This window comes from Hippocampus guttulatus, chromosome 5, assembly GCF_054856545.1.
Source record: "Hippocampus guttulatus isolate MCC_2025c chromosome 5, RoL_Hgut_1.0, whole genome shotgun sequence".
Lineage (NCBI taxonomy): Eukaryota > Metazoa > Chordata > Actinopteri > Syngnathiformes > Syngnathidae > Hippocampus > Hippocampus guttulatus.
In genome coordinates this window covers 9910905-9931692 of record NC_141265.1, presented here as the reverse complement: position 1 = coordinate 9931692, position 20788 = coordinate 9910905, and the positions used below count along the sequence as shown (strand labels likewise).

General features: G+C 41.5%; 3 protein-coding genes across 5 annotated transcripts; 1 reads left to right on the top strand and 2 right to left on the bottom strand.

Moving 5' to 3' along the window:
* Positions 1–3439: 3439 nt before the first annotated feature.
* LOC147204975 (TBC1 domain family member 10A-like) lies at positions 3440–14357 on the bottom strand. Its single transcript, XM_086111952.1, has 10 exons — positions 14143–14357; positions 13662–13893; positions 12696–12795; positions 10830–10937; positions 10476–10582; positions 10278–10392; positions 7765–7830; positions 7193–7382; positions 6270–6424; positions 3440–5265 (listed from the first exon to the last, which is right to left on the bottom strand). Exons 2-10 carry the CDS (start codon positions 13841–13843, stop codon positions 4765–4767), a joined length of 1524 nt encoding a protein of 507 aa, XP_085968078.1. The 5' UTR covers positions 13844–13893; positions 14143–14357; the 3' UTR covers positions 3440–4764.
* Positions 14358–14538: 181 nt separating this feature from the next.
* sf3a1 (splicing factor 3a, subunit 1) lies at positions 14539–20357 on the bottom strand. 3 transcript variants are annotated; one of them, XM_086111961.1, is made up of 16 exons: positions 20293–20357; positions 20106–20182; positions 19488–19594; positions 19187–19391; positions 18846–19097; positions 18693–18767; positions 18454–18604; positions 17936–18132; positions 17668–17785; positions 17259–17566; positions 16913–17161; positions 16631–16838; positions 16402–16556; positions 15206–15307; positions 15042–15113; positions 14539–14892 (listed from the first exon to the last, which is right to left on the bottom strand). In XM_086111961.1, the coding sequence occupies exons 2-16, from the start codon at positions 20148–20150 to the stop codon at positions 14791–14793; spliced, it is 2346 nt and encodes a 781-aa protein (XP_085968087.1). In that variant the 5' UTR covers positions 20151–20182; positions 20293–20357; the 3' UTR covers positions 14539–14790. The 3 variants fall into 3 exon arrangements, with proteins under 3 accessions (XP_085968087.1, XP_085968085.1, XP_085968086.1); XM_086111959.1 differs by having other exon boundaries at positions 19488–20182; positions 20293–20342; XM_086111960.1 differs by lacking the exon at positions 20293–20357 and having other exon boundaries at positions 19488–20248.
* Positions 20358–20434: 77 nt separating this feature from the next.
* LOC147204973 (coiled-coil domain-containing protein 157-like) lies at positions 20435–20708 on the top strand. The gene has a single exon (XM_086111878.1). The coding sequence runs from the start codon at positions 20463–20465 to the stop codon at positions 20706–20708; it is 246 nt and encodes an 81-aa protein (XP_085968004.1). The 5' UTR covers positions 20435–20462.
* Positions 20709–20788: the final 80 nt, after the last annotated feature.

Here is a 20788-nt window from a genome sequence, read left to right as displayed (position 1 = left end):
AGCGAGAATGTCAGCCGCGTCACATGAATCAAGCATTGTGACAGGGGGGTCCGTTGGGTCTGGGATCACACAGGGCATCACAAGCCTCTCCTTTAACCGCTCGCTCGAACCGGGGACGGGAGGCGGGACGGCCGACTCGAAGCGTATATTTCCGTTGATGAAGAGATAAATCAGATCATCTCTGGAGTGAGGAGCGGAGCACAGAGAGGGCCTTCTTGCTCGACCTCCTTTGACATGTAAATGCAACGGTGGCACTGAAAGAGGGCCAGGTGTCCCAAGCAAAGAGGCAAAGCGTGACGGTGCATGCATTCCTGCGGGACCTCCGCCGTTAACTGTTGCTGTGCCTCATATGGGTACACACCAATGTGGTCTCACAGGCTGTGAGGGAAGGACCCCTTATAGCATTCCACTGGTGGGAAGAAACAAAGTACAAATACTTGGTAACTTAAAGTAAAATTTTCAAGTATCCATACTTCATTTCAACTCCCTTTAAAACACATGTACGCAATTTCTACGCCTCATTTTGTGAAAATAGGTTACCCTTTTTCAAATGATGCGAATGACCACACAATTGAAAAAAAAACTTGAATGGAGAGAGATCAAGTCAATCTGATTGATTGAGATCTTAGCGACTCGCAGTCTCTGAAATACAGTTCAGGTCCTTAAATATTGAGACATGGACACAATACTCATCTGTTTGGTTTTCAACACAACCATAGTGGATTTCAAATTAAACAAACAAGATGCTCTTTAACTCATTCAGTACCAGCCAATTCTAGACCAAGTCTGAAAAGACGTTTAAAAACGTCTTTGGGAATGAATGGGTTAACGGAAGACTTTCAGCTTTAATTTGTGGATATTTCCATCCTAAGAAGGCTTTATGTTGTAGGATTTACAACCGTCTGTATAAAATGTGTGCTGACCAAAGGTAACGGGACAAATTAAAAAATTGAATTCTGGAATGCAGAGATATCATCAGAAGCTGGATTTCATCCTTGGTGATGCTCTATCAGGCCTCTCCTGCAAGTGTCTTCAGTTCCTGCTTGTTCTTGGGGCATTTTGACGGCAGGTGTTCTCCGTCGAACGCAACACATAAAATGTCTTGCTATGAAATGTAATCGAAACAGAAAGCCCCGAGCTGTGTGAGATACACCGCTTCCTTTTGTAATCCGACCCTCTGAAGACCAGAGGGTCAAAAGTCAACAGCTGCAGCTCACGCCTTGCTGGATGATTAGGAATAAGTTAGCCGGCTTACCTACATCATCAAGGTGGCAACTTGCGTGAATTCTCTTTGGTGGCCTGGGGCAACAGACTAAATGCCCCACACCTCCAAGAGGAGAAAATGGCTTGAACAATTCAGTCAGGAATTAAGGAAACAATGAAAGACCGTCATTAGTTTAAAGACAGGGGCTGACACCGGGAGTGACCTCCTGAGCGAGGGTGGAGTCCAAAGTCTTGATGTCAAAAGGTTAAATACTTGTACAATGAAGGAACACACTCCTCACACGCTACTGTCCAAATATTGCTGTCTCATTAGCAGGATGAGCAGAACTAGACGCCAGACCAGCAACGGGTCAGAGATAAGAGTTTGTACCAGGCAGTCCTATCTGAGATGACACATTTGACACTGTCCGGTTGCATGGAGAATCTTATCACTATTCAAGGTTGTATAGGACAATCAGTCAGACAAAGACAACAACAAAGGTATTGCTCAACTGTTATTTCAGCTATGCTTCTACAACCACTAACTCCATTCGCGTTGGGATGTAGTATAAAATATAAATAAAAGCACAATACAATGAGTATTGAAAATCTTTTCCAACCTATATTCAACTGAATACACTGCAAAGATAAGATAATTAATGCGCAAACTGATTATTTGGGGGGGACGGGGGGGGGGGGGATTCACTCAATTTGAACTTGATGCCTGCACGTTCCCATAAAGTTCGGACAGGGGCATGTTTAGGACTGTTGCATCACCTTTCTTTTTAACTACACTCAATAAGCATTTGGCAACCGAGTATACTAACTGTTGAAGCTTTATCGGTGGAATTCTTTCATAATGCGCCATACATTTTTAATGGGAGACAGGTCTGGACTGTTGGCAGGCCAGTCAAATACTTGCACTCTTTTACAACAAAGCCAAGTTATTGTAACATATGCAGAATGTTACTTGGCTCTGCCTTGCTGAAATATGGAGGGACAGCCCTGAAAAAATTAACATTGCTTCGATGGTTAGCAAATCGTATGCTCCAAACCTGTGTGCACCTTTCGAAATTAATTACACTTCCACAGATGTGTCAGATCCATGTCATGGGCACTAACCTCCATGATTTATAAAAGGAATGTGAAATGTATACTCATCAGACCACAGCATACTTTTGCACTTTGCGTCAGTCCATTTCAGAAGAGCTCAGGCATTGAAAAGCCGGTAGCGTTTCTGGGTGTTATTTGGCTTTTGCTTCACATGGTAGGTTTTAACTTGTATTTGTAGACGTAACGATGGTCGGTATAGTTGACAATCTTTTCAAGTGCTCCTGTGCCTCCGTGGCAATATCTTTGATACAATGATGCCAGATTTAATGCAGTGCTGCCTGAGGGATGATTTTCGTCTTTGCCGCTTCTGTGCAGAGATTTCTGCATATTCCTTTTATCTTTTGATGGTATAATGGACAGTGGATGATGAAATCACAAAATTCTTTCCAACTGTATGTTGAAAAATGTTGAATTGTTGGACTAGTTGCGAAATGAATCAACAATCTGTGCTGTTACACATACAGTACATTTGACAATAAAGTTTATCCAACCCAATCCAAAACAATAACATTCAGGAATTTGAACATGACATATTTTGCCTTAGTATTCATCTGAATATAGGTTGAAAGTAATTTGCAAATCATTGTATTTTGGTTGACACAGCATCCCAACTTCATTGGAATTGAAAAAAAAAGGAGGCTAATCTCATCTGTCAGATGCACATCTGCGTGCAGTATTTACCTGGAAAAAAACTCCTATACAGAGAGCTCTAGGAGAAGAAAATGTTTTACTCACTTTTAGAGACATATTTATACATTTTAATTCTTTTTTTTTCCTTTGGCTAAAGTGATTATCTATCTATGCAAAATGTCAATCACCTGAGAATAAAAGTGTGATCATCATTCCAATAAATCTTAAACAATGTCCATCAACAGTTGAAAATGTGTAAACCATGTTTTGGTTTCTTAGTACAAGATGGCAGGCGAGGTTATTAAACGAATGCACTCATCAGGCTCATCCGGTGGAAAACGTTCTCCATAACTGAAGCTTCGTTTCAGTCACGACTATACTGCGCCATCTACTGGTGATCGGAAGATATCTGCCACATATTGAAAAAGCTAGTCCTTCTATTGGTTGTAAGGGGAGACATAAGTAACCTCAAAGAGCTGTTTTAAAATTGAACAAAATTGAAAAATTTTTATTAAAAAAAAAGAAATAACATGTTGCCAAGTGCTTCTTTCAGAACCCACCGAAGAATGGTATCGTACAATGAAAGTATTCCGAATATTTTCCAGATAAATGTTTATTTATAGCATAAACGTTTTTTCCCCAATTCAATGACAGTCACGCTTTTCTCTAGTATTGCAAAGTTGATACAAGGTTGAAAATATACTGTTTGTGGATATAGTGAAGATGTTCCAAAGTAGTTTAAAAATGTGTTGTCTCATAGAAATGACAACTACTGTGGAAACATGTAAAGATGTTTGAAAACATCCCGTTGCTTAGTAAAAGTGCCACCAAATATCGTTCAAAGTTTTACATCTCCCAATCAAAGAAGCCTAACCACAAGGCTTGAAATCAAAATTATGGAACAAATGGATCAAACAAAGAACAGGTGGGGAAAGGGCCAAGCAATTGCAAAAGGAAGGTCAGCACCATTATGCCATTGGCAAGTCTTGAGAGAAAGCACATGCACAAAGTCATTAGTTATACTGATTAGCATTTGGCAAACAAGCACGTTATGGTTAATTAGCTCTTAAGACGCCGGGAATGTTGTTACAGTGTTCTTGTGGCTGCTGCCAAGACACCAGTCCTTTTCTGCTGCTCCAAAGCTACAGAAAGTGGCACAGTGATTGTGGGTTAAGTTATCCACGTTAAAAAAAAAGGAAAAAAAAGCCAACGATTTGTGCACCAGCAAGGCTTTTGTGACAGAGTACAAAATAAATAACTGTGATAAAAAGATCCTAAGTACAATGTCTGGACAATTTTTTTTTAATGTAAATGTAAGACTGTAAAAATGAAATGCTCAAGTGTTCAATGTGCATGTTGAAAACAAAGAGCACTCATGAAAATAAGATTGTCTCCCAACAGACTGTGTGGTGAGAAGCTTCCCAAACAGGGAATGTAATGAGGAATTGCAGCTGGCAACCAGTCAGACCAAACCATCTGACTGAAAGGCTGCCCACTGCAAAAGGAAGTGTTTGCGTATTGATTGCATCAAAAATCCACTGTAGTGTTTTATCCGAGTAGACAAAAAAACAACAACACATCCCCATTAACTTTGGCAATTTACTTCCACGCATCGAAAAAGACAATGTTGTCCCAGGAAGTCAGGTGTTGCGATGTAGAGGGCATCAAGGCAGTTTTACGCTGTAGTTGGACATCAGTCTTATCAGAAGCCAAACTGGTATCTGAGGAGGAGTCAACAGTCTAATAAACTCATCCATGGCTGGTTGTTGGCTGAAGGGTGCTGGTGCTGCTTCTACGCACACACTGCGCGCGTCAGAATTACAGGTATGTATCCTGGTCTGTGCTGCTGAGGCTGTGTGTGGATTGCTGTAGGGGAGTCTCTTTGGCAGGCGGGAGGTCTGCAGAAGGCGCGTGGCCCTGGTGAATTGGGTCTGCTTGAGTCTGTGGTACAGTCTCCGGGGCCTTGCTTAGCAGTGGAGGCGGGGCTGGTGGATAAGACGGTGGGGGTGGCGTGGCGTTGGGAAGAGGGTAAGGGTTTGGAATCACCTCAGGGAACTGCGATTTCTTCAGGGTTTTCTTTCTGCTCTTGTGCTCTTTGCCCTTCTTCAGCAGCGGGCTAAGCTCCGCCTCTTCCAGTAAAATGGTGGGGTGCTGCTGGAGGTCCTGGCGCCTCGGGGGATCAGCCAGCATGATGAGTCGAGCGCCGTGCATCCTCGGAGGAGATTTGAAATTGAGCTCGCCGCGGCTCTTCCTCCAGCGCTTTAGCTGGGTGTGATGCTCTCGTTCCACGTCTCGCGCCGTAATTGGCACTTCCAAGATCTATGTCAGGAAGACACGCGTCATTCGGATACAGATGAGTCATTGAGATCATTTTCCAAAGAATAGACGCGCCCTTTATGGGAAATACAGTAAGCGCCAGCCATGTCTGGTCATTGTGCTAAACGTTACAACTGAATAAGTGAATGCCAAAGTGCTCTGGCAGGGTCAGCAGCGGTCAACTCATACAGACAGCTTATTATAAAGACTGGATGAGCCCTTTTGGATGTGAACCCCCTCCCATGTGCTGCAGTCTGTTAAGTTACTAAGATCCATTCTCTAAGGGCTCTGTACCTTCTGCCCTGTTTGACATGCAGCTACAGATCACAATTCTGGACTAGAGTGACAGCAACAGTCACAGTTCAAAAGTGACTTCACATTTCAGTACATTTCCACACTAAGTAAATATAGAAAAACTTAAGTTCACTCAGAAAATTTTTATATTCGTGAGAATTCACCAGTTATTCTGAAGCAAGTAGACTACTGGCATGACAGTCACGTGACTCATACGAAAAAAAAGGCCCTCAATTTTGTGCAAGCACTTACTCAAGAGTCAGCTATAATTACTGTCATTTCTTTTGAGTTGATGCATGCTGCAATGGAGCTATATTCTAAGTTCAAAGCGCTGTCCGCAAGCTCGTCTGTTGGGGGGGGGGGGGGCACCAGTACACAGTGGCTGAACTTATTTCTTTCTTTCCATGACTTTCTACGACTTCATTCGGTGATTTGTCAATCCCACACAATCCCCCATGTGTGGGATTGTGTGCATTTGTACGATGGTGACTGAGTGAGTTTCCAGTAGTTCTGTTGCACAGATAATCCAACACCCACTTTGCTGACTTTCTCCAATGAATTATTTGTCTTGAACCTTGGACTACCTGAGTTGATGGTAACGAAAGGATCATCACTTAGAGTTACTATGCTTTGATAGTAGCATCCACTCTGGTGTGGTATTAGAAAAAGACTGAGCTCTAATCATACCGACTCAATAATGTTGCTGCTTTTACCTCTCGGACGAGGAAACCCTCCTGCATGTATCGAGGCTCCACAGCTCGGAGAAGCTCCATAGTTTCATATTGGCCCTGGCAGGCCTTCAGCTTCTCACGACTTCCCAGCATGCACTTTAACAGCACCAAGCCGACTCTGAAGATGATTTTCACACCTGATTTTCACAAGAAAAAGACAAAGTCTATTAGCGTTATTAATCAGCGTTTCTTGTGTATGATTTTTTTTCCCAACAGCACAGTCTTTAAACTTTTTTTGTTCTTAATTTTGTGTGTTTTATTAAAAAAAAACTTTCTTAAATAATCATGAGGTGGTACAGCGTATGCAAACACTACTTAAGCCATTTTAGCCAGTTGTTCAGCCAAATTACTTGGATAACTTGTGTAACGTGGCTCTTCCTTGTATATTTGCTCTGTGTTCTGAGCATTGATCGGTCCAAGGAATGCTGCTGGACCAATTGTTTTTATGTCAGCATAGAAAATCCAGGCTGCAGTAAAAGATGATCTTTAAAAATAGGGCTAGGTTAATAGGGCTTGTTAGGTTATGCTATTTAGAATGTTCAACAACTTATCCAAAGCTCTGAGTCAATTTAGGTGCATACAGTCGGCTCCATAAATATTGTGACATTGACAGGGTTTGAAATAAATTAAAATGAGTTCTAACTAGACGAACCTCCAGCTTTAATTTGAGGGTATTTACATCGAAATCAGGTAAACAGGGTAGGAATTACAACAGCTTGTCCCTCTGTCTTTTTGAGCCGTGATGTATGATTCTGTCCCTAGCTAGACTGGAGAAAGTCCTAAACAGGAATAGTATTATCACGACAGTCTGGAAAATGAATTGTTCCAATAAAAATACATCAAATGCCCCAAATATAACAAAGATTCTTGCACATGATGAGTGGATGTACAATTCTGAGAGTTACCGTCACAGAGGAACATGTCCCAGACACGCAACACGGAGGCCCATGGCAACGTTCGAGAGAAGGCACACATAAACCATTCAGTCATGTAGAGGATGGGGTCAATCTTGTGTTTCTCCAAATGGCGGAAGGCTAGTGGCGAGACGCGTCGCAGCAAAGCAAAAAGGATCTCTCCATCCAACTGTATAGCTTCCTATGAGACACAGAGAGGAGAACCATTAACGTGGGGATTGGAAACCAAGTGCTCCTCTGCATAAGTGTGTGGATGTTCCACAATTAAAAACCAGTCCAGTCGCATCATGTTCCTGCACGCTTCAGAAAGACAATGGAGATGACATAACATCATCTTGATGAACAATAAATCCTGTTTCCATTTGAGAACAAAAACCACCGCTCATGCGATATCAAAAGGTAGGATTCATCATCCATAAACCACATTCTTGTTACACAATTACATCGTGACCATGCTTCTTGGTGTCGGGCTGATTCAGATGAAGTATTGTGTAAGCCTACAAGATACAAGCTGTACTCTTGTTTCAGTCATAATCACATCTGTTGCGCAGTGTCTTTCTCACCAGGCCGGGGCTGTAGTAGCCGGGAAGGTATTTCTCACATATTTGTACCAGCCCCCAGAAGGCATCCTGTAGGAAATAGACAATCAGGTCAAGCAACCACATTTTTTTACAGTGGTACCTCTACTTACGAAATTGGTTCTGGACGACATTTCTTAACTCGAAAATTTTGTAAGTTTTCCATGTAAATGCCCTACTACGTTCCAAGCCATTCAGACAAATGTTTTCGAAAGCATAAAAATGCATCCAAATATGTAACAAATACATGTTACAATTAGATTATTGAACAATAAATGAGAGTTGCGCATAATGTAAAAAACACGAGAATAAAGAATAAAAATGGTCATTTAACTTTTAACTGCATTCTCATCGTTTTTTGTGTCCCTTTAGTTTTCTCTCAGAAGTGGTTTTTGCCTGGTGTTTTGTAAAGAACTGGTCCAAGGACGTTTTCCTTCGAAAATGTCCAAGGCAAACATCAACATAGTGAGCGATCGCCCGACTGGTGAACACGTTTTTCTGGGTGATTCACATTTAAGCAAAAATAGCGGAACGCCTCATGGCCCGAGGGGCGAATGACGAGGACACTGCATAGGCACATTTCTATGTATCTATCTACACACATAGTCACATACAGTAGAGGTCCCTCTTAGCCAATGGGATGCCAGGAAGATGCTCGGTAATAGCCAATGGCAGAGCAGCTATAGGTATGTTGCGTTCAGGAAGCTCGAAGCTGCACAAGCAGCCCATACTGTATTTTTACCTTTCATGTCTTGAAATTTCTTTCGTAACAAGAGGCAATATTTTCCTGTTGAGGCGTTTCGTAACTTGAACATTTCGTATAAAGAGACATTCGTCAGTAGAGGTACCACTGTACATGAGACATTTGATATTTTCATGTCATTTTCGACACCGCTTCTCCTGTACAGGGTCGCTTCATAAGATGGGAGCTTTCATTTTCAATCAAGCCACAGTAGTGACACGTGACTTCAATGTGTTTCCCTTCTTTCTATAGGGGAGCAGACTGTGGTGTTTTTGAGATGTCATCAAGCAAATTACATCCACGTGTTATTCCCAACTCTCAGATTTAGAGTAAGGCGTATCAAATTCATTTTTAGTTACGGTTTCACGCAGAGGGCCATTATGGCTGTGAAACCATACAAATGTTTAATCTCCTCATATTACTGTATTACATATACACCACAACAAGCTTGGAAATCACGTCAAGGATAATCATTTGTTCAGGATCGTTCAAAATACCGTAAAAAGGGGCTTGGGAACAAAAATCACTTGCAATCTCTCTCTTTTGTTTTACATATAACATTGAGAAATTTTGGATGAGATTTCTGCAAGAATCATGGAAGCTGACGCACAAGATTTGGTTCTGCAGGCCACAATAAAATTAAGTTGCAGACAAATTCGACTCCCGGTCCTAGAGTTTGACACCTGTGATTTACAGTGACAAAAAGAATCTGATCAGAATTGGCGGATTCTCAAGGCTGCATTATTGATATTGGCATCAAATATGAAAAAGTAATTCGAGCCATGCCTAAAATAGATCTGCAAAAAAATAGGTTTGTTCAAAATTCGAAGACATTCATCCCAAACACAGATTGGTCCCTTCATTACTACCCCTGAGCAGTGTAATAATATCCAATACTTCACAAGTATTTGGCCTGGCTGTCAGAGAAGTATTAAATATACGTTTATTGCTTGCTGTTCTCATGTCCCGAAAGTAAACTGTACAACACACTTTTTTAAACCTAGAGGAAGTGGGAGGTTGGTGATTAATCTCAATGGAGTACATTGTGATTACAGTGACAACCAATGGGGGTTGTAAATAATGTTGACATGCAGCTGGGAAATACATTAGCACAGGGGTCAGCAAGGGGCACAAGGTAGCCCTCAAGGACCATGTGAGTAGCCCGAGGGTCTGTTCTAACAAGAGCTCACCAGTCATGGGGACAGTGTGAATTTTTAGGAAGGCTGTAGAAGTACTCATTCGAAAATGTGAACACTGGCAGAGATTTCTGAAAATAAAGTTGTGCGTGATGATATTTATCTGTTTCATAATTATTCTGAGGAAGTCATTAAAACATGAGCAATGTCTTCGCACTAATGATTACCACTAATTATTAATTCCGTATAAAAAGTGATTTGAGCAAATGTGTGATTTGAACCAAACTACGATAGTAGTATTAACATGAGTCAGTACCGAAAAAGTAGCACTCTGTTTCAAAAAGGCTGCGTGGGGACCCCTGCATTAGTCTTCTAGGTTACCAAAACACCTGTTTTGTCCAGAATTATTGAGTGGGTGAAGAACGTGAAGAAGAGATACTGATCAGATGAGCAAACTTCGCACTGCTTCCACCTCCACAGCACTGATGACTCAAGGTTATATTAAATCTGAGCTGTGCAATAAAAATCTTTTGTTTAAAAGACCGTGATGAAGGACAGCACCTTCATATGAATGGTTCATGTTTGTATGAGTTAGGAAGTGAAGTGTGGGAGTGATGTACCTCAGCAGGCATGTGCATGAGTAAAACAGCAGCAATGGGAGCCTGCGCTTGACAGTATCCCTCCTCTGGTCTGTACAGAGTGTAGGCCTTCAGAACACGGAAAAGATCCTTCTGCCTGTGGACAGATTCACAATAGTGGTCACAACCACGTACCAAACTGGAATTTTTGTGCATGTTCCTTCTGGTCTGGGGTCTAACCCGTGTCCTCCCCGCGACACAAACATCTCGTGGAATGGAAACTGTCGATGGAGATCTTTCTCAATCACGTCGCTCCATTTGGGATCCCCTGGCTGGCTATCCAACTCCTAAAATGAAACACATGGACGAGGCTGTAAGTCTGGTTTTGTACAATGCGCCTAACCAAGAAATAAGTCATCCAATTTCAATAAACACTTTCTACGAAAACACACTAAGCGCTCAAGCAACAAATTAAAAAAAAAATTGGGGGGGGGGGTGTTCACTCATGCTACATTTTAGGAACTATTTGTATTGAAATTGAAACATGACATGAGACCAAGGATAGAGTGGAAGTGAAAGGAGGATGTCCCCGACCTGAAACTTTCCTTGGTTTTGCTCTTTCTTGCCCTTTCCTCCTGAAAGGTAGAGCCACGCACGGCCTCGGAGAGAGGGAGGAATTCCTTTCTGGCTTCGAAGCCTCACCTGGACCACGGTGAAATATGGGGTCACAAAATACAGCACAACAAAATAGAAAAGTGCAACCAATGGTACAGGTTTGTCACACTAGCCGTTCAAAGAACGAAGGAACAACATCAAAAGGCAATAAGAACGTAGCTTGCATGCTGCTTGTGCAGCGTGATCATGTCACCATCCACAAGTCCGTGTTGACAGAAGTGACGGAAAAATTCCCAAAATGCATTTCTTGACACTTGGCACAACACAAGTTGTATTGCGGGATCAGAAAACAATGACGTTACTTCCTGAAACTCGCAGCAGGTGAACTATCGGCATTATCTCCACAATGAGCAAATAAAGTCATTGTTCTATGCAATCTAATTTGGTTGTTGTAGTGTGGACAAACAGCCTACATAAACAGAGGTTTGTTTGGACAATGTCTTCTATCAAGTCAGTTGAGCCCCACCCTAAACATGACTCTAAACAGTTTTTGTCACAAGGTGTGTATTGTGTGGAAGGGATAGGTCAAGTTCTTCCCTACTGCTGACTCATAAAAATGAGGCCAAGTTGCAGCAATGTGTTAGATTGCTTTACAGTCTCTCTCACTCAGTCAACTCTCAGTAAAAGGCAGTCAGTAAAACATTAATGTGATTACAGAATATGCTATTTTATGCACTGCATATGTGCTCATTATAAACATTTACCATTTATTATATCACTTTCACAATGAAATTGTCAATCTTTTTTTATTATTATAATATATACCGGAATATAAAATGCTGGTTGTGATATTTAATGCAACTTTTGCTGTACCAGTGAAACCTCAAATACAATTCATTTTGTAATGCAGTTTTCATAGATGAAATAGTTGAAAGTGAATTTATTTGATCCAGGGTTAGTGTTGGAATTATGAAACTTTCAGCAATTTAGCAGGCAAGGCTTTGTAACTAACAGTTCACATAGGGTAACCACTGCATTATAAATAATGCCATCTTTAAAGACCGCAAACAGACCCATAACGGAGCAGTAAAGGCCCATATATCTCACCGAGTGATGAAGGTTTGCAAGTATGTTTGCACCTAGCGAATGTTGGGGTTTTTTCATCAGGGTTTGTTCTAGGTCACAGTCACAGACATTCACCAACAATTTTAATGATCTCTAACAGTTTTTCTAGTCGCACAGAAATTTTTAACATGTTCAAAATTTTTATGCTGATGAGAAAAACTGTTTGCGACCATTAAAACTGCAAAGGAACGAACATCTTTGCAACATGGAACGAACACTGACGGAAAATTAATAAACATTCGCTATGCACGCATACTTGCAAACCTTTGCCACTCAGTGAGATACGGCACTTACAGTTATTTACAGTGTCGCCTAATGGCGTTTTGAAGGTATTGTTGAAATCAATAAGGGTATCGTGAAAATGTATGCCAGGGATTCATAAATATCAATATGAATGTCGTGGTTGTTGAATGTTACTTCTGATATACTGAGCAGCTAGACAATTTCCTTGACTGTGGTCATTAAACTTGTTCCAAATAACACTGCAACAAAAAATTTTAATGATTAAAAAAAATAACACCCTAGAGTTGGTTGAAAAAACATTCACTGTGAGTATATGGCATAAATATCTGGCCCCCTGCTGGCCTCTTACAATAAACAAAGAAACTCCAGAAAATATGAGAGTATGGAGATCACATTTGCAAAGATATCGGCAGTACAATAAAAGTGAACCACAGGACGTTTTATGCTTCAACAGTTTAGACATTTTTTTTGTCCTACCTTATTGAATCTCTTGATCATCCACTTGTCCCAGTGATTGAGCATATCCAACCACTTCACCTCCCTCTGCCTGAGCACTGCTGTAGGCACATCCTGAGCCCTGGAGACACACAAAAGAGAACATGTATCATTTCACTTCTTATAAACACATGTTCCGCTTTTAAACAAATTGAACTATAAAAGGTTTGAAGTAAGCATTAAGTGATCGTCAGTTATAGAGTATGAACATCCACAGTCAACGGTTAAAAGCAAAAGCTTTGAATGGAAGGGAGTTGTGCTTGTGTCACTTAACAGTTGATTTTTATGGTCATGTGAGTGCAAGTTTGAGAATTAGCAGTATTTATTTAGATCAAGGATGTTTAATAGAATACTTTACGAGTGGCAGTATTTGCCTGATTCGAGTACATATATACAAGCATCCACACTAAAATAGACCCACATTAAAAGCTTCAGTTGAATAAAATATAGGAAGATCAAGCATAATATTGAGGGAGGTCTGATGTTTTTTCAAACTATGCAATTACCTCATCAACTAAAGTGCGTAATTGTAGGCTCACACTGCTTCAAAGGGCTACTTTTAGGCACTCCTCTTTGATTTATAGCGGCTAATAGAAGATGTAGATCATAATGTTTTTGGAACAAATATGGATCCCTCAATAAAACGCCGTACACTTGAAACGTATTTATTACCAGGAAAACAGTACAGTACAGTTACAATAACCAACCGATCTTGACAAATCCACAGTTGGCTCGACATTCTATGTTCCGGGGAAAAAACAGGGTATAATAACCACATTGTGCCACGCAGCTCGTGGGTCGAGGCATCCAGGCAGCGCACGCAAATTTCTGGATACATGACATTTTCTTCACCTTGTTCTCGTGCATTATAGTTGAAATGACCATAAACATCGTGTAGGTTATTTAAAGCACAACCGAGCGACCAAGTAGAATTAAAATGCCACTTACGACTCCTCCGAGTACTGTTGCGCTCCGCCAATAAATCCATATTTGTCGGTTTGTTTATCGCTGGTGAAACCATTGATCTCGGAGTCGGACCCCAGTGAACTTTCGTCGTCGATGTGACTGCTGCTGAGGGTCCGGATGCTCCTTGTGTCCACCGAGCGACGGCCGTTCTCCGTGTTGGCCATGTTAGCGTCGACAGCGAGCAGGCTAGCGAAGTTGGCCAACGTCAGCGAGGCTGTTGACAAGCCCAAGTCAGAAATTGCTCCTTAAGCATATACCACGTTCGAGTCAAACATCACCGACGCCATTTGCTTATTCATAGAAATGAAAAATTCACTTCTACTGGTCCCTCGCTAACCATTAACAGGCGCCACACCGTAACAACACTAGCCAGAAAATAGACGTCAGGTCGGAGTTACAGAAAAGCGAGTTAATGCAATCCGACGTTTAGCGTTAGCTAACTGGCATGCTAAAGCAAACTTACGTTAACAGCTCGGGACTCGAACTCTCAGTATTCCTACACGGTTTCCACCGTCCACTGCCGTTATAGTGTACTTCATTGCCAGGGGAACAAACTAACGAAGGTAGATAATTGAAATGTCAACGGCCAGCAGTGATGGCTGAGCTCGACGTCCTGTCAAATTTTGCTTCGACCAGCAGTCTTGTCCAGCGGTGCGAATGATTTGTCTTGGGATAGCAATGCTAATGTTACTCCTAGTGGCTTCTATTGTTACTACCATCTGTAAATGGTAGGGCGCCTCCTGACACATTTTTAGAAGTACATTACTGTATTCTGCAGTCATGTGTGACAGTTATGCGCATGGTTTTCTCTCGATCTGCATTCACATTCAATAAAACAATTATTCACAGACAGTTGGGGCTCTTTTTTAAAATCTTTATTAAACGGAAACGCATCATGGAGCAAATGAGTCAATGATTTAGAATAACAGACACTTGGAATTGCCGGTACTCGAGATAACATTACATTTAGGAAAACAAGATACAGTATGCACAATTCCAAATACAAGAACAATTACAAAGAACATTTTGACTAAACTAAATTGTTACACAACAAGGTTAAACATCTTAACTTGAAAATGTGATCCACAAATCTTGTGCTTCTTTCAGAGATTCACTTCTTTCTTCCACCTCTCTCCTTCAATGCCAAATGAATGATCGAACCAGTGCTCATGTTGTAATAAGCCATAGAGTTGGAATCTTTGATGAAAATGCCCTAAAATAGGAAGAAACAGATTATACATACACATTTATGTTTGAGTAGATGCTTGAATTATGACCAATGCTCGTTTACAGGTGACAGGTCAATGAGTTTTGTTTGGAATCTCTGACTCTAGTTTTCAACATGGCTAAGAGTAAATTTACCTCATATTGTAACTTCTGCTTTCCTGCTGGCATGCCTGTGGCTTCATGTATTTTCACTTTGATAACAGAAACCTGAGGAGAAATTATTTTGATATACACATCCATTATGAGAGTGTTAATAGTACATGCTTTGCACAAAATAAAAACAAGATTACACTCATTACCTGGTCAGTGAGTGGGACAGTAAAATTGAGCACTTGGCCATTGAGCTTCCATTCTGTCTTATCCTGCATGTTGGGGACCTGGACTTTAACTGCCACAGGACCCTTGAGAGTAAAACAACAGTTAAAAAAAAGTCAGAAATTCAGACATAGTTTGATTTATTCAAATGAAGCACAAAGTAATAACATTGGCGAGAGTGGCTTGCTGATGAAAACTATGCTATTTTATTTCATCATTGCATAAAATACAATTGTAGCAGTCAATTTCATAGGTGTATAAATTTTGTATTAATTTTCGATTTGAAATGGTTACCATTCATTTGCATAACATACATGAGTGCAAACACTTTGAAAAGTAACCTTTTTGTCCCTTTCTGATGAACATGAATACTTCCCCCCTACCGAATTTGGTGGTGACTGCGGTTGTGAATTTGATTTTTTTTCAAAGAGGCTTTGCAAGTGTTTCATAGGTGTGTAGTCGTTTTCAAACAATGTCGCACATTTTCATGAGTGTACCGCAATGCAGTATGTTATAGGAAATAGTAAATCTGAAAGAAAAATACAGGTTTTGTATGAAATCTGTTGGGGTGTACAAATTTATATCGAGCAATGCAAGTAGTTGTAGCTCTTATTTTAGACCAGTGGTTCTTAACCTTGATTGAGGTACTGAACCCAACCAGTTCATATGCACATTCATTGAGCGCTTCATTAGGGGGGGAAAAAAATCAATTCTTTTAAATGAATTCAACATGTAAAAAACATATTTATTAAAATTGAAAAAAGTAAATAAAATTTCTAGACATAAGTATACATTTTTTTAATTGTGCACAAAATGAACCGTGCATGATGTCACAGTTTGACGCAGATGCAGTCACACTTTGACTACTGAGTGAACTAAATTTCCCGCAGGACTGATTGGACAAGCAATGTAATGTGATCATCTGCAGCCAGTGATGGCCAGGCGGGTGTGTCATAACTAATTGACACGTTGAGTCGGGTGTGTCTTAACAGCCATGGCAGAGGCTCCGTCGAACCCCTGGGACCGATTCACTGAACCCATAGGGTTCGATCGAACCCAGGTTAAGAACCACTGCTTTAGACAATGATGTTAAAGAAATTCAGGGCAACGACAGTTAATATGCAGAGAGCCGTATGGCAAGTGTTGCAAAATAAAAGAAAAAATAATTGGTGATACTGACTTTGTGTCTGCGAATAAACTCATCCTCTGGAATAAGGTTGTCTTCTGTCTTCATCTTCTTGTTCATTGGCTCATCATCATGAAGCGGTGGCTGGTGTGATGGCGGTGCAGGAACAATATTTGGGGGTTGTGGTACAGGAGGAGCAGGAACAAATGCTAGATTGTAACAGTGGGGAAATTAGTGTCCAATTTAACACAAGGTAACATAACATAACAGAAATTAATCTTACTAGCTGGAACGACCATGGGAGGTGGTCTGGGAGCCATCATGTGAGGTGCAGATGGAGGCATGGGAACCACATTGATGCGAGGGCCAGGAATCATCGGAGGCATTGATGTTAACACTTGTCCTGGAGCCAGGCGCACAACGGGAGCCACGGGCGGCCTTGGAATTACTGGCATAGCTGACAGAAGAGTGGTGCGCACTGGGGGCCCCACCTAAGAACGAGCACATTACACTGTGGGTGAAGCAACAACTTGCCACAAACGTGCTTTTTGTGTGCACAACTGACATTGGAAGGCGGGCGAGCCATTGCTGCGACCGGAGGGCTAGGTTTTGGCACAATGGGTGCAGGGGATGGCATCGGAGGCATGTGGTGAGTGTCACTGGGTTTGCTCGGACCTATCTTCTCTTTCGTGTCATCCTCCCCTACCAGCCCTTTAGCTTTGTGAATCGCTTCAATCTGCTCTTGGAGGGTGATGTTAGCTTGAGCTGCTTGCTGGGTGCGTGCCATGCTTCCAGAGTGGCCATCCCAGGTGACCTGAAGAGAGAACACCCGAATTAGTTTTAGGCAATCATTAAAACAAAATAAAATAATAAAAAATATATAATGTCTGTAAGAGCACAATTGCGCTCACCTTTTCCTCTGGCTTCTGGATTTCTTCTTCCCCAATTTTCTTACCAATGGCTGTCTCCTCCACACCAAAGATATCGGTACGCCTCTCAGCCAGTTGCTTCAAGCTGCTATCAATGTCCATACCAGGCGCATAAACTTCGTCTTCAGTCTGCCTGTCTCTGATGCTGCGGTCCCTTTGCTCCAGCCAGCGTGGATCCAGCAGACCAATGCGCATGTGCTCCGGTATTTTACTAGCCGGGATCTTCTCACCAGTAATAGGTGAGATGAGATACTCACCTGAAACAGCAACTGGTGCTGGAGCTTTGGAAGCTGATGAAATAATGGCATCGGATCATCATACACTGGAAATGGTGACATTCTGATGGCTTGCCAATGAGATTAGCTCAAACTAAAAAGGAGGCAGTCCTCACCTTTGGGATCATAGTCTTTACGAATAATAACTTGGTCTGGAGTTGGGGGCAGTGGGGGTGGCATTGGGTTGCTGGGAGGTGCTGGTATTTTCATGCCTTCATCCTCTTCATCAGATCCCTAAAGAACAAGAGCGACAAAGCACTTTCGTGTTACGAATAATTTGTTCTTTTTAAAATGTGATAGATGATCAATCATAAATCTGTCTGCAGTGAGAAGATATTTGTAGTCTTTTTAGGGCGCACCAAATTCTTTACAAAATCTTCTTACCTCATCCATGTCCTGGACCTGTGTGTCTTGATCAGGTTGCACAGCATGGCCAGCATTCCGCACCTCCCTCTCATCATTCTCATCATCGCTTTCGACATCCATTTCGACTTCCTCACTCTCGCCATACTTCTCATAACGCTCTTGGATGAGGATGCGGGCACCAAGCTCCTCCGGGGTGGTGGGTGGGGGGAAGTGGCCTGGAAAATCATAATGTCCCCATCATTTTTGGAATGTGGATGGAAACCTAACTGGAGTACCCGGAGAAAACCCACATAGGCATGGGGAGAACATGCAAACTCCACACAGGAAGGCCGGAGCCGGAATCCTACCCTGCACCTCTGCGCAGTGAGGGGGACGTGCTAACCTGTCGACTACAATGTCGCCCATGGAGTATGTTGTTTTGCATGTTGATATTTTTTGAACCATTCCACCAAATTAGTGCCAATTTATTATGTAACACTCACAAAATAAATTTTGGTGACAACACTCGTCAGAAGTAATCATACGGACTCTATTACCTTGCTCGTTGGGCTGGAAATCCACTGTCTCCACCACAACAAAATCATGCCAGTCGATTTGAGCATATGCTACTCGTTCCTTCTCTCTTTCCTCTTCTTCCTTCTTTCTTTCACGCTCCTGATACTTGGCCCACTCAACACGGTATCTCACCTGAAGGTTTTACCATTGCAAAGGTTAAAGGCTGTTAATTGCTTTGAGTTATGTGAAACAAAGCAAAAACAAAATAAGAATTGTTCACCTGGTCCATAACCTCTTTCGGATTCTCAGACTCTTTCTTCAGCTTTACCAGAAGGCCTTTAGGAGGAATTAAAATCTACACGTGAAGAAAACAAAGAGGAATTAATCCAGCAATGAAATACAATCTAAATAAAGTTTAGGAAAATTGTTTCACCTTGGTATACTGCTCAACTAATTTGGTGAAGTAGTTGAAAAGGCTGTGTTGCGGGCGGAGAAAATCAAATTGGTAGTTTCTCTGTTCCTTTTGCATGAGCTGAGTGAGGAATTGGCGCCCATTGCGAGCAACAAACTGTGCAGTGAGCTTGACGACATCCAGATCAAATGCAGCAATTGATGGAGGATCAGCAATGAACTCAAACTCAGGAGGTGGCTCTTTAGGAATGATAGCTTCCTGGATAACCTGCACCTTTGGACAGCCACAAAAACATTTAAAAAATGAATACATCGAATAGGAAAACTATAATAAAATCATTGTGAAATGTGAAGTGGTTATACTTTCTGAGGAAGCTGCTGGGTCTGTTGCATGGTCTGCTGCATAACCTTTGGCACAGCTGCTGATGGTTCCAGGGCTTTACCCTCCTTGAACTCAGTAACCTTGTGTCGGTAATAAGCATGGTATGGGTCATTGGGGTTGAGGAAATTGAATTTAGGATTGTTGATCTCATTCTGACGGATTCTTGCTTCAAATTCAGGCCCATTTCTGAAAATGGACAAGTCGTAATTAAGCATTATGAAAGACAATAGAACAGTAAAAATCCAGATGTGAACAACATTTAACTTGGAAACAGAAAACAACCTGGCAACAAAGCTGGCGGTTTTGTCAACAATGTTTCGGACCTCAGGTGGTGGGTATATAATACCAACAATAGGTTTGGTTGCTGGAGTTTCTTCAGCTGCATCAACCTGTATAGCAGACGTATAGTTGTGTTCAATTAAATTAACAACAACATACATTACCGGATTGGCAATATATTACGTAATGTTAATGATGTTGGTCACTATTATATAAGCAACAGAAACTGTTTAATACGGTAGATCTAAGCGTATCCAATGTTGCACAATCCGGTCATATCACACAGGCGGCCGTATACAGTTTTACTGCAGCTCACAAACAAAACAAATTCATCGTATTAGTTTTAGTATGAAACACCCCACACCAATTAGAAAGCACAAACAATAACCCCGTTAATCCTGCTATCCGGCAAATGACACCCAATTGGCGGGTGCCATAAAATATATGATAAATACGGTCATGCAAAGAAATTACGAACTTCTTAATATTAAGGTACTTCGATTACATATTATTTTATATACCAATGCTTACCTATATTAGTGCAAACATAGTTCAACTAAACGAAAACTGTACCTTCGGTCGCTTGCTAACATCAGCTAACTAGCACAGTGTCGTCGTTACCTTGTTGAGCTCCGGCTGGACAATTTGAACAGGGCCAGGCGGCATGATTGCGACTTTTTAATGAACGCAAAAGTCACCTAAGAAAACAGATCAAGATAGCTCAAAACTTGAAGTACATGTGCTATCTTACCGTGCTAACAAATGAGCCATAAATAAATGTTAACAAATTCTGTTATTAAAAACTTACTGCGTGGTCCTCTTGCTAACTGCACTTCAATGGCGGCGTATTACTTCCGGGCAGATGCCGCAAAGTACCTTGGGACTTGGCGTGCCGTGCTGCCAGGTTGCCGCGGAGACGAGACATCAACACGCCACCCCCTTTCGCCGGGACGGCAGTCAAAACTGAGTGTTTAAAAAATGTCTCAGTTTCTCGGTCGCCAGGACTGTATAGAAAGTCTCCAAAAAGATATCGCCGACCTTCAATGTGCAATTGTGGACGCTTTTTCCACAACCGGCCCGGTGCATGTTTTCTCGTGGAAATTCCCGGACAAACTCTCTTGTAATCTGGATTTGGATATGGAGCAATACAGTTTTCTGGACGGCGAGGATGAATTTAACCAGCACGTCCATATTGTTTTACTGGAGTTAGTGATAGACAGGTAAATAAAAGTTTCTTGCACGTCGAGAACGGTTTTTATAAATGCAACCTGCAACTTAACTAAATTCTTTTTCTCAATATATAA

Bases quoted from the DNA above. Each gene is read 5' to 3' on its own strand.
- LOC147204975 (XM_086111952.1), bottom strand. From the start codon at position 13,843: ATGGCCAACACGGAGAACGGCCGTCGCTCGGTGGACACAAGGAGCATC. The intron at 6,425-7,192 runs GTAACTCTCAGA...TGTGAAAATCAG, and splicing joins GGACATGTTCCTCTGTGACG to GTGTGAAAATCATCTTCAGA. The intron at 5,266-6,269 runs GTAAAAGCAGCA...TTCCTGACATAG, and splicing joins AGGGTTTCCTCGTCCGAGAG to ATCTTGGAAGTGCCAATTAC.
- sf3a1 (XM_086111959.1), bottom strand. From the start codon at position 19,645: ATGTATGTTGTTGTTAATTTAATTGAACACAACTATACGTCTGCTATA. The intron at 17,567-17,667 runs GTGAGGACTGCC...TTATTTCATCAG, and splicing joins TAAAGACTATGATCCCAAAG to CTTCCAAAGCTCCAGCACCA. The intron at 16,557-16,630 runs GTAAGATTAATT...GTTACAATCTAG, and splicing joins TCCCATGGTCGTTCCAGCTA to CATTTGTTCCTGCTCCTCCT.
- LOC147204973 (XM_086111878.1), top strand. From the start codon at position 20,463: ATGTCTCAGTTTCTCGGTCGCCAGGACTGTATAGAAAGTCTCCAAAAA.